This window comes from Monodon monoceros, unplaced genomic scaffold (assembly GCF_005190385.1).
Source record: "Monodon monoceros isolate NGI ecotype Baffin Bay Population unplaced genomic scaffold, NGI_Narwhal_1 Super_Scaffold_14, whole genome shotgun sequence".
In the NCBI taxonomy this organism is placed as follows: Eukaryota; Metazoa; Chordata; class Mammalia; order Artiodactyla; family Monodontidae; genus Monodon; species Monodon monoceros.
The window spans coordinates 72,003,276-72,015,852 of NW_021703770.1; the positions used below are offsets into that span (position 1 = coordinate 72,003,276).

The 12,577-nt window shown below is 45.2% G+C and overlaps 2 protein-coding genes across 8 annotated transcripts in view; one reads left to right on the forward strand and one right to left on the reverse strand.

Annotated features, from left to right (window-relative positions):
- Window positions 1–10,622, reverse strand: part of TGS1 (trimethylguanosine synthase 1) — a 37,491-nt gene extending 26,869 nt beyond the window's left edge. Inside the window, exons 1-5 of the mRNA XM_029223032.1 lie at window positions 10,375–10,622; window positions 5,631–5,695; window positions 3,717–3,889; window positions 2,557–3,367; window positions 299–416 (exon numbers count right to left, since the gene is read on the reverse strand). Coding sequence (XP_029078865.1) covers window positions 299–416; window positions 2,557–3,367; window positions 3,717–3,889; window positions 5,631–5,695; window positions 10,375–10,478 — 1,271 coding nt within the window. The 5' untranslated portion in view covers window positions 10,479–10,622. The remainder of the gene's footprint in view (window positions 1–298; window positions 417–2,556; window positions 3,368–3,716; window positions 3,890–5,630; window positions 5,696–10,374) is intronic.
- A 123-nt stretch (window positions 10,623–10,745) lies between these two features.
- The window catches only part of TMEM68 (transmembrane protein 68), a 33,395-nt gene continuing 31,563 nt past the window's right edge, over window positions 10,746–12,577 (forward strand). For 5 of the 7 annotated variants that reach the window (XR_003793591.1, XM_029223117.1, XM_029223123.1 and 2 more), the window contains exon 1: window positions 10,746–10,863. The gene's annotated coding sequence lies outside the window, so the exon portion shown is untranslated. Of the gene's footprint in view, window positions 10,864–11,286; window positions 11,419–12,577 lie in introns of those variants that run through there. The other 2 variants (XM_029223122.1, XM_029223120.1) reach the window with 2 other exon arrangements.

A 12,577-nucleotide genomic window follows, 5' to 3' on the forward strand; every position in this document is an offset into this window, starting at 1 on the left:
TTCTAGTGATCCCTACTACCTGGGCGACAGCAACAAATGCAAACGATGAGAAATAACTCTTGCAAGTTACGTTAAGCTCACTGAACGTTTATGGAGGACCCACAAGAACGTACAAGGGCCCAAGAATATCAGTGCACACAGAGTCTCTGCCTCTAGGGACTAGTAGGAACCAGAGGAGATAACAAGCAACATATACCGTTCGGAAGGCACACGGCAGAGGCCCGCTTTTATGTACTAAGCTACTGAGCCTCTAAAGCTTGCTGACATGTTCTGCACAGAGACGCGGTGTGAGACTTGCCTCCGCTTGAGTTTGCTTGGCTTCTGTTCAGGCGGATCTTCGCCACTCTCATCTCCATCAGTGCCGGTGAGGCGTGGTCTGTCTTTGACTGTGTTTGCTTCTGATGACTCTTGTGAATCTAAAGAGGTAGAGGTACTGCAGGTGATTTCCGCCCTTGGTTTGACAACGCTTGTCATTTGCAAAGGCAGTCAAAGTATGCTGGGGCCTCTCCTGCAATGAACCGTATGCTAGGCCACATCTATCTGTTCCACGCATCTACGTGCAGAGTGCAGCTCGGTCTATTCAGGTCTAAAAGTTTCCATGACCTAACTACTCAGAAAGTGGACTACAGGGAATTCCCTGGTGGTCTAGTGGTTAAGACTCGGTGCTTTCATGCCTTCACTGCTGTGGTCCGGGTTCGATCCCTGGTTGGGGAATTAAGATCCCTCAAGCATTGAGGTGCGGCAAAAAAAAAAAAGTGAACTATAAAACTACTTTTTCCTCACAGCTGTCTAAATCTATACAAATTAATCCACAAAGTTACCTCTGTGATAGCTGTTAGCTACCACATTTTGATGGGATTCTAATCTAAATGACTCTAAAAATGGCATGATCACATCTGATTAAAAATAACTTCTCTTTATTAAGAAGCAAATACATCTAACTGCCTCTAATATAGCTCTTAAAGAAATAATGGAAGTAACAGAAAGACAAACACCACCATTTAAAAAGAGTGATTATAACCTGCGGTGGCTCCGCTGAGGCACGTGTCTGTGTTCTGTATTCCTTCGGACTGGAGCAAGGTGGCTGGGTGGGACCAGAAGTGGAGAGGGGTCTACCCTGGAGACAGCGGGAGCTCTAGTGTGCGAGGACAGGCTATTTCAGGAGACCCCAGCCGCAAACAGTAGAACGCGTACGTATGGGGAGATGCAGTGTATGCCTTACGTTTTGGTCTCAAGGAGGATCCAAAACAAATGAAAGCCTGGAATTCTCAAATTGATCCCGAGGGCGGTCACAGTGGAGCCAACTGCAGAAGTGTCTAATTACACACCTCACTACGGGAACACGCAACGGAAGCAGTCTATACACACGCCTGAGAAAACAGGCAACACGAAGGCAGAGACTGTGAGGTTTACTGTGTCTAACAAAGTAAGCTAAGGGACGTGATCAACAGGAGGGACGGGAAGCACTTACTGACCAACATACACACTCCAAGGTTTCTGGTCAAAATAAGAACAGGACTTATCAAAAGACTAACATAAAATACCCACGTTAAAAAAGGATGAAAATAACAGCAAAATAGAAAGGAATGAGAACACCATACTGAAGTAAGCTCCATTGTAAGAGGACAGAGAAGCTCATTAGTAACTCTCCAACTGTAGGATGAAGTAAGATCAGTGACCTGAGAGGAGCAAAGCAAACCCACTTGTTAAGTAAAAAGCCAAAACCTTTTGCTTTATATATATGAATGAGGCTGAGAAGAAAGTTGCTATGAACCAGACTTTTGCAGCACCAAACATCAAGGATGCCAAGACAACAAGTCAGTGGGCTTCAGGAGGAGTTCAGGTTATAAAAACGTCCTCCTCTCCCACTTTTCTGCTGCACCAGTTGATGGTCCCCTTCTCCTCACAAAAGCCTTCTTATCTGCCTACTCTAGCTTCTCCTAGCACACCTCTCACTGGCTTTCTTTAGTCCCGACAGTGGCACCAGTCTGCTCAACAATTATTTCTTAATCACTCAGGCAGGAGTCAACCAAGTTCCTTATCCTGGATATTTTATGAGAATCCTGAAATCAATCCGTTCAGTTACAAAATCATCTTATGCCCTGTTGAGACTCTCTACAGAGCAAGACTTCACTTGTCCCGAACGAATTCCAGACACAACCCCCATTCAGATTTGCCTAACGGCAAATGTACGCTCACGGCTACCCTTTAGCACGTCTCCTATAAACTTAGTTGCTCCAGAGAAACTTGGACATTCCAAGCTCACTCTAAAACTAGATTTCTCAATGGATTTCCAAGTTGTAATTCACTGGCCACCAAGGTGCAAGAGGAACGAGTGATACTTTTGAGAACCCTATGCAAATATTCTTTTTATTTACATAAAAGGATAATAACTTGTGACATAAAAGTAAGATGGATTAGATCATTTCACTATTACACCATAAAATGCAGCTGGCATTATTTAACTCTACCATAAAGGATTAGTGTTAGCTATTTTGCTAAATAGACTAATTTTGGTAACCATTACTCAGCAGGATAAATCTTGGCCAATCTTACCCTGAGCTGGTTGGCTTGTGCTTCTGTTCCCAGACAAGCTGCTTTCCTTGGTTCCTCCATTACCTGGTTCACTTTGGCCCGAAGCAGGGCATTCTCTTTTGCTGTTCATTTCACACTGATGTCCGTCACAACTCACAGAGGGATCTGATCGGCTCTGTTCTACTTCCTCTGAATTCAGGCTTATATTACTAAGTCCATCAAGAATTTCATTATGATCTTTATCACCTGAACTAGAGCTTTCGCTACCCACTGATGAAGATGTGGAAGAAAGTTCATCTGCTTCCGTGCGATTTTCGTCTTTCTTGGTGTCAACTTCTGTTTTAGACCCACAAGTATCTGCATCACAGCTTTGTGTAGCATCAAAAGTCCAACCCTGAGCTTCCCAATACCGAAACTGTTCCAGATAATACCAGTACAGCTGGCTATAGTGCTGCTCCCATTCCGCCTTTGTATTAGGGACGTTCCAGGGCTCTGAGCACGGCGTCTGACCTGCATGCTTTTCTTGCCAGCTTTGCCACAGCAGTTCCCCCCCGTATTCCTTCCAGTACTTCTCCCAGAGCTCTGTAATTGCCAGCTTTGGAGGTAATGTATTTTCGGCAGGAAGATCCTCACCGTCAATGTCTTTTTCGGTTTGAAGTTCACACCTTCTGGCGCTCTCATTCTCGGAGGACGATGGATCATCTGAGGCCAAAATGTCACCTTCCTCACATTCTTGTCTCCGAGATTCTCTCTTAATTTCATCCAAGTACTTCTTTTGATGCTTTTTCTTTTTCTTTTTTCTTTTAACTTTGTTTCTAGTATTCATAGATACCTACAAAGGTCAATAACTTGAATATAAATTACACTTCAGAAACTGTAAGAGGTAGAATCTAAATCTATTTTGACATTAAATTAAACAAAACACCCTCAACCCCCCAACCTGGGTTTCAGTTACACCAACAAGTGAATCTTACTATCTACGTTTCCAAGAGGAGGAACAACCACACATGGGACATATCACAACTTGCGGTTTTCGTTAACTTATAAATATGTACGTACATTTAAGAAGAGGTGAAGTGCCCTGATTCATGAATGCATTAGATTTGGGATAAAAAGATTCCACGTGATATTTTATGAAGCAAACTAAGAAACAGAAACAAGCAAAGTAAACTAATACTTACCTCAAAATTCTTATGTGCAGACACACTACCAAACTGAAGTGGCAGTCCCATGCTTCTCATGAGTTCAGCCTCAGAATCAAGTTCACTTTCATCTGGGCCTGCGTCTTTGCTGTCACGTGACTCTGCAGCGCCCTGGGAACGACCGCCCTCTTCCTCTTCTGCAGCTTGCTCTCCTGCACACAGCACTGTTACTTTAGCTTAGTTTCAGAGAAAATTTAGATGCAGGTTTCATCACCCTCATCTTAAAGAAAAGGAACCTGAGACCCAAAGTTATTACATGACTTGCACGAAGTAAAGGCGTGTCAATGTGAGTTTTTAAGGGGAAGAAAAATAAAAGGAAAAAAAAAGGAACTGATGGGAATATGGACTTGTGAGAGAACAGCCAACTAAGAACCAAGAACAAGCCCTAGTCTGGCTCTGCTGGCCGCTGTCCACCCAGCTGCTCCCTCAGCTCCGTCCGCGGAGCACCTCCTCTCGCTGGGTACTGGGCACAGTACTGAGGACGCACGAGGGAACACAGCAGGGCAGCCCCGGGGAAAATGTCTACATTTCTGCATTCCCCATCTGCAGCACTGCTGCACTCGATCAGTGGGTTTAAAATGATGACTCGTGGAGTTATTTTAGGAGCTATTAACACGGGAGATGAGAGGTAGGTCTTCAGGCCCTCCACAGGTACTTCAGTCACGACTGGATTTACACCCTGGGACTCTGTGGGGAAGTTCATTTAATGAAAACGTTCTGCTGCTAAAAGTCTGAGATCCACTGAACTGGAAGATCCTTTCAAGCTCTCTGATTGTAGGTCTTGGAGAAAACCTGCTTTATCATAACAAAACAAGTTTTACTTTATCCTAATGTGGTATCTAAAAGTAGATCATACCACTAATTGGCCAAATGCCATCCAAATGCTCTATTTTAAAATGGGAGATGAACACTTTATATATTAGCATACTAAACTAGGGCTGAGCTACACTCCAGCTACATGACCTTAGGCAACAGAACAGGGAATCTTCCCACTGCAAAGATGGAGACTGAGAAAAAGAGATCTTAAGTGCACAAATTCTATTAAAAGAAAGAGGGGAAAAAGACACCTATCTAAATAATGAAGGCGGTTCCACTGAATGAACTTGGGAAAGCTCAGCAGAGAGCAAAGCAGGGAATATGAATCGGCTCACCTTGGTGCTCCTCTCGTGGTGTGCATGTGTTCCTATGTTAGGTGGGGCCCTAGGGTCTAGAGAAATCTTATTTGTACAATGTAACACTGAAATGCAACCAAACGTTTCATCCAGTGTGTAAGTGAAGACACAGTGATTTGCTCCACCATTGTGAGAGGCGGGGGTCTTCAGGGGTAACATGACACGGTACTTGTGCTGATTTTAGCCTACACCTTGGGCCGCAGTTTTCCCCGTGTCCGGAGAAACATGAAAGATCTGTGTGGAAAGGACAAATGGGGCCCGGAGAGGGAAGTCTGACAGAGACCAAGATGGTTTTCAGGTAACTAGGTGAGGCTCAAAGCGTAGAACAAATTCTATTTGTTATTTGGGAAAGTTAATCCAGATTGTGGCCTCTTTACTGCAGCCAAAAGGCTGTGGCTGTTCACTTGGAGTTTATCCTGAATGGTTTATATATAAAACTGTTGAAGTATTTAAGAGAGGAGGTCGTTAGCGCGGGGTGGCTCTGATACCTCAGTGGCTTCCCCAAACAAGCCAAAACCTAAGCCAGGGCCAGGGAACTCCGACCTGAGGAAACGGGGCTTAACCGCCACACACGAGCAGCCCAGAAAGCTCTCCCAAGTAAGGCAGCTGCACAAACCACGGCCAGGCAAGTGATTTCCTTGCTTTGCTCCCACCTCTCCTCTGTATAGTACCATGGTTAGTTTTAGCAAAAAAAGGGCTATGTAGCTTCATACTGTATTACCTGAACTGTTGCCATCGTCTTTAACGTAGTAGCCTTTTAATCCCAAATTGCACAATTTCCGATCTCTGTGAAGCAAATTAAACAGTCAGTATTGAAAAAAATTAAACTATAAATTTAGTGAAAAAACAAGCTTAAGGCGGCATAGACCAATAAAAAGGTTAAAAAACAGAAAAGCTATCTGCTAATACATTCTTCTCATCTGTAATACAGAGGTAATAATACATACCTCACAGGGTTCTAATAAGGACTGATTGCACACATAAAGCATTTGGTATATATCACATGCAAAGCACGCTATAATGATAACTACTAATTTATTAAAATTAAGTGGCAGTTCTGGATACTGGGGAAAGAATCTGATCCTCCTTGTGATGTACAAACAGTGAAATATTCTCTAAATCTGCTGTAGAAAGTGAGCATAAACGTGAAAAGATTTATCTTACACCTCTATAAACCCACACGCAGACCCTAGTCCATTTGCAAATAGGCCAAATTATCCACTGCCTAGTAGATAAGATATTCATGGTCTGAGCTAAGGTTGTTTTGGGGACTAACATAAAATTAAGTTCTTATTTTATTAAACTGAAACATAAATCGAAATAAAACAATTCAGTCTCAGAGTTTTAAAAAGTGAATAGTTGAACTTTTCTTTACGTATCTACTTCTAAATTTTTTCTTTACTAAGATAGGAATTTCATAAGCAAAATAACCCTAACAGAACACTTAAAATAAAGGAAAGGGGGGAATTTTGCTATTATCTTCCTACCGGTAAATTAAGCTGTAATAAACTCCAGCATAACTGCCATAACAAGGCCATCTGTGAGTAATAGCTAATACCGCTCTTCTAATGGGAGCAACAACAAATTCAACAAAACAAAGTTCTTGTGTACTTGATATATCTCATATCCCCCATTTATTTATCTTTTGACACTTGATAAAACGTAACATAGGTGGTGACTCAGCAGGACAGTGAACGGGGGAGGGGATGAAGGGCAGATGTGCTCTGGCAGCATGCCCATGGACCGCCAGCAACTTGAAGCCTGGGGCGCGGGGGCAGCCACAGGAGGGCATCGACGGTGTACCCGCTAGTGCCCAAGGGTATGGGCATGAAGGTGTCAGATGGAGAAGAGGGTCAATATGGTTGCAAGATTGATTACACCGAGCAAATAAGTAAATGCACTGAGGATAACGACAGCCAAGATTCTTCAACACACACATTTGTGTATGTACGTGAAATGCGCTTGTAGCCTGCCTAACTGTGTCCGCCCAGGGTGGAGAAGCACTGAACACCCAGCAGCAATGAGCACAACGAGAACCCAAGTCTTAGTTTCTAAACACTGCTCTCCACTAAAAGGAACCAGGGCACCTTGGAGAAATGGCACTTCCATGTTGGAGCGTAGACTGTAAAATTATATTATTGTGCTGGAAGTTTAGGAAGGGCTCACAGAACGCCAGGGACCCATCAAAAGGATTCAGGAGCCAGTTCAAGGGGCTCCCACCAGCCATCTGAGATGAAAGGAACACCAAAATAAATGATGATAGTAACAGTATATCCATTAAAAAATTAACAGTCCAGAGTCCATGTTAATAGAAATAAGGGAGTGAACAAACAATGGGGAGAGAAGGGAAAGTGCTCCACAAAGAACGCTAACTGACAAACGTAGGAGTGACGGACACACTGAACTGCTCTTTGGGAACCTCCGACGTAGCTGGCTCAGACAGGAACCGGGCTACTCTTTGTTGCAGTGCGTGGCCTTCTCATTGCGGTGGCTTCTCTTGTTGCGGAGCACGGGCTCTAAGCGCGCAGGCTCATAAGTTGTGGCTCACGGGCTCTAGAGCGCAGGCTCAGTAGTTGTGGCACACGGGCTTAGCTGCTCCGCGGCATGTGGGATCTTCCCGGACCAGGGTTCGAACCCGTGTCCCCTGCATTGGCAGGCGGATTCTTAACCACTGCGCCCCCAGGGAAGTCCTGTAATGGTTATTATTATTTTTTTTTTTTTGCAGTACGCGGGCCTCTCACTGTTGTGGCCTCTCCCGTTGCGGAGCACAGGCTCCGGACGCACAGGCTCAGCAGCCATGGCTCACAGGCCCAGCCGCTCTGCGGCATGTGGGATCTTCCCAGACCAGGGCACGAACCTGTGTCCCCTGCATCGGCAGGTGGACTCCCAACCACTGTACCACCAGGGAAGCCCTGTAATGGTTATTTTTAACAGCCCTATAACACTGTAATTATATGTCCACTTCATATAGACAGTGTATAGAAAATTAAGTGTGTAGATGAGACAGAATTATTACTCCAATTATTGAACTCATAAGACAGTATGTTAATGTAATGTCCTCAGAAAATAAAAATTAGTTACAATATTATGTTCTATTTCCTGCCTTTGAGGGGAGGTGTGAAAATAATCTCTTAATTACTGAGCAGTTATTTGGCACCTATGCTAAAGCTCACTTTCTGTTTTCTGCTACATGGGACTGACCTTTCAGTTTAATAATCTATTTGAAGTTGGCCAACAATCAAATGTATTGTTCTTAGAGTTTGGAAACAGACTTTTTCCCTACCTAGAAAATCAGGGTTATACTCACGAGCCTCTGAGCTTCCAGCATGTCTCCCACTCCCGAGGACTTTTCAGTGACTACTGGTGACAATTCTACGACTGTATCTCCAAGATCTTTTTGTTCTAAAGGGTTATAATTTGAGCAGTAACTGATCTAAAGGAAAAGACCAAGCCATTCTTTTCTCTTTACCTATTTTGAACTTAGAAGGTAGTTTTAAAAAGTGAAGTAAAGCTTCCAAGTTTTAAGAAAGGTATGAAATTATCTGTGATGAAAAGAATGCACATTTTAGCTCAAAAAGACTAAATGCAACGTAACTGGTGATTTATATGGTAATTGAATTATTTTTGTTGTTGTTGTTTTTGGCTGCGCGACCTTAGTTCCCCGACCAGGGATTGAACCCAGCGCCGGCAGTGAAAGTGCTGAGTCCTAACCACTGGACTGTCAGGGAACTCCCAATTGTGTTTTAAATAAAGCGGCTTTAATTGAAATCCAGTTGCATATTGTTTTCTACAGGTAAGGTATTTTTCTCAACTTTTTATAACTTATATTCCCTCCCCTTTTCTTTTTTGGGAAGGAGACTTCATGAAGACAGCACCAAGACTCAAATGGGCTGCAGGCTAAGAACTAAGGATGTGCCTTGGCTGGTATGTACACAAGATTCGTTCTAGGCCCGCACATCACTGCTACTAGAGGCATCTTCAGAGATGCAAATCTGAACTTGTCCTCTACAAAGTCCTGCATGTCTAGACCCTGTGTATCTCACCAACCCTATCTTCTATTTTTCTTTCCCAGTCATTTTGTTTCCCTTTCACAGGCTTTCTTTTGCTCCCTGGAGGCTTTTTACAGAGTTCTGCCTGGATGGGAATGCTTCCGCCCACTCAAACATATCCCGGTTTATTTCCACTCACCTTTTGGGCCACTTTTCACATGCTACTTTCTCTAAGAAATCTCTGTGATCCATGGCAAAAGGTTGGGTTTTTCCTATAAGAGCACCTGGCACTTCTCTCCCATCTTGTACTTACAACTATAATTAACCAAATAATTACGTACCTGCTGTCTTAATACTGATCACCTTTGCTAGAAAGTAAACTAAGGATGTAGGGATGGGCTGTGCCAGATACCCCAGTGCTAACCAGTACCTGCCATGACGGAGCACAAAGAAAATTCGCTGAATGAACACACGCCTGCATGAATACAGAGACGACAGTATGTTGCTTTTTTTTTTTTGGCTGAGCCCTGTGTCTTGCGAGATCTTAGTTCCCTGACTGGGGATCGAACCCCCTGCAGTGGAAGCGCAGAGTCCTAACTCCTGGACGGCCAGGGAAGTCCCCAGACGACAATATTTTTTCATTAAATATAATACAGCGCTTAATTTTTTTTCCGGATTAATTTGCCGATTACTCCACAAAAACACATGGCGAATAGTAAGAATTCCTTCCAACTTAAATTGTCTTAATTCTATAATTCTAAATAAACTATATTAAAAGTACCACATAAAATTCAGTTCCACAAGTTGGATCTAACAATAAGCCAGTGAGAGGATTAGGGTAGATATACCCGTTTCAGAGATTAAAAAAAAAAAGGATTAAGTGGCGGAACTCACACACCTAATATATGTATATATATATATTTTTAAAAATCCCTAAAATCCAATTCTTGAGTCAGTGCTTTCCTACCCACTAACTCTGCCACGCAGCGCAATTTGTGGCCGAAACAAGTATTTTCCAAAAATAAGCACGGCTCAAAAACTGATGTGATTATAGTTAAATCTTTTCTCCCGGGTAATGAGAAGTTCTATTTACGTGCATTTGCGCTTTAATAAACTTTAAGGTTTAAAAAAAAGATGTTAACCAGAAACGTTACTCATCTTCAAACCTCCGCCCTGTGCTATCACATCCCAGATCGCTTTCATTTCACCTCCCCGCAGCTTGTGACCGTCCCCTCAGTTGACGAGTGTAAAATGACAAACACGGGCCACCACATTCTCTCCTAACAGCCCGCAGAGCAGACTTGCTCCATCACTTCAGGGCCGTGGGCGAGCACGCCGTAAAGCCCGAGGACGGTTCTTCCTTTCTCTCAGGCACCACTGTACCCGACGGTCGGACACTCTGGCCCCGATCCCGGGGATCCATCGCCACCCCAACCCCTACAGGTCAGGAAACCGAGAAGCCCGCGTGCGACTTACTCCACAAACGCCCTGGAGCAGAGGCAGAGGATGCAGGAGTCCTCCCGCAGGTCTTCAAGGAAGAGACACATCTCCGCCACGGAGCTCCACTTCTCGCTGTACATCGTAGCGCCTCAGAGGAGGCGGCCACGCGGCAGAGTGCGCGGGAAGGCCTCCCGGCCGCTGTTCGGCTGCTGGGGACCGAGGGCAGGACTGGAGGCGCGCCCGGCTGCGGAGGAGGGACGGGCCCACGAGCACTCCACCCCGGAGCACGAGAGAAGCCGCAGACGGAAGTGGTTCCGGGGGTGGGGACACAGGAAGGGGCGGGGCGACGGGCGGTGTCATACTCAACGCTGCTCGGGCTGCAGCCGGCGCTTGGCTTTTTCCTTCCGGGTCTCTCGGGGAGAACGGCTGTTCGAGTGCCTCTGCTTCCCCGAGTGAGCCACCGAGGAGCTCCCGCCGCTGCTGCAGGGTGAGGGCGAGCCGAGCCCCCTCTGCTTGCTGCCCGAGGTGCGTCGTCCCCGCCTGGGCCTCCCCGCGCTCCTCGGCGCCCTGCCAGCCTCGGGGGCCGGGGCGCCGCGGCCGCGCGGAGTCCCCGGCCTCCCGCAGGACTCGGGCTTCGGCTGGGGCCCCAGAGTGGCCGGGAGGGAAGGCCCTGCCTGGGTCACAGCGAGCCCATTCACCTCGGCCCGCATCTCCCCTCGAGCCCCAAACACTGCAGTTCGGCGGGTGCGGCCTCCACCTGGCTCGGGGCGAGGTGCCTTCCCCCGTCCCTGCAGGTCCCTGGGCTTCCCGGGGCCGCTCTGATAGGGAGGCGAATGGAGCCCACTGTGTGAAGCCGAAGGTGGTCGTGGGGAGGGGGTCGCGTCCACACACTTCAGTCCCAGCGGGGGTCCTGGTCGATGCCCCTTTATACCACCTGTGTGACCGGGCGGGCCACGGAACCCTCCTGGGCCTCGCTGTGAGCATCTGTAAATAGGGATGATTCGTAGGACCTGCTTCCTCGGACTGCTGGAAGGACCGAAGTGGGTATCCAACCTCTCACCTGTGCTGGTAATAGTCCGGGTAGGTCCATACTCTGGAGGCGCCTGGCACTGTTTCGGTCTCCGGAGTCTGCAGCCTGTGAAACAGGGCTCAGCCCTCCAGCTGCTGATGATATACGAGGGATACATGTGCACAAACCAGGATGTCGAAAACTGGAGCAGCGCTGCTGGATTTGAAAAAAGCAATCAGTGTTTGGTGCGTGGCATTGGTTGAGATCGCCCAGGCAGCTTCCTCTTGAAGCATGTTCAAACTTGAAGGTTGTCGGGGCACTTAGGACTTGGCTTGTGCGATGGATGCTGAAGTTGGTTTGGTATTCCTTTAGAATATGTAAGAGCTAAGATAAAATCCAGACGTTTAGAATGGCCCCTAATATTTTGGCCGCATTTACTGGTGAGTGGAAGTAGAAGGTTAATGTTCAAATGAAATGTTTATTCCCGCATCCTTGCTGCTGCCTTACTCATGTTAGTGACTCAAAAAGATAAGACTGCTGCACGGTTACACCAGTATGGTTGTGTTAACATTTGGGGATGAGGATAGTTAAGAAAATAAGGGTGGAACAATAATTATGAAACAGAGTGGAAGATTCTAGCTAGGAGTCGAAGGACATTCTAGGATTGAAAAAAAAAAAAAACCAATAACATAAAAAACCACCTTGAAAGGTAATTCATCTCAGAACCTAGAGTTCGAAGGTTGAAATCCAAAAGATACTGCTTTAGAGATAAAATGGTTGAGTTTGCCAGATATCATAACTGAAATATTAAACTTCATTTTTATTGATGGTTTGAAGTAGAGTGTACTCACTAAAACTGAGTACAAAAGCCCTGTTGAACCATTATTAAATCTGCAAAAAGGAAAAGGGAAAATTAATTTGGATTTCAGTGAGTATTTCTTGTAATTGGCATTTTCAGCACATCCTCAATGTGGCTCACATACTAAAAGTAAGAAATGAATCTGCTACCATACATGGTGCTAAAAGTACCAGTAATGGTTAAAAAAAAAAAAAAGGAATAGATTTATTTCCTTAAGTTTTTGTAGAAAACAAAACAAAAAAATCCCGTTTTATTAGTTTTTGAAATATTCTGATTTTAAACATCTATAAAGTTAATTATTGTAAATGTTCCTTGCCATCAATATCAACATGCTGATATTTCAACTTGTCAACTTTTTCTTACAAGTTACG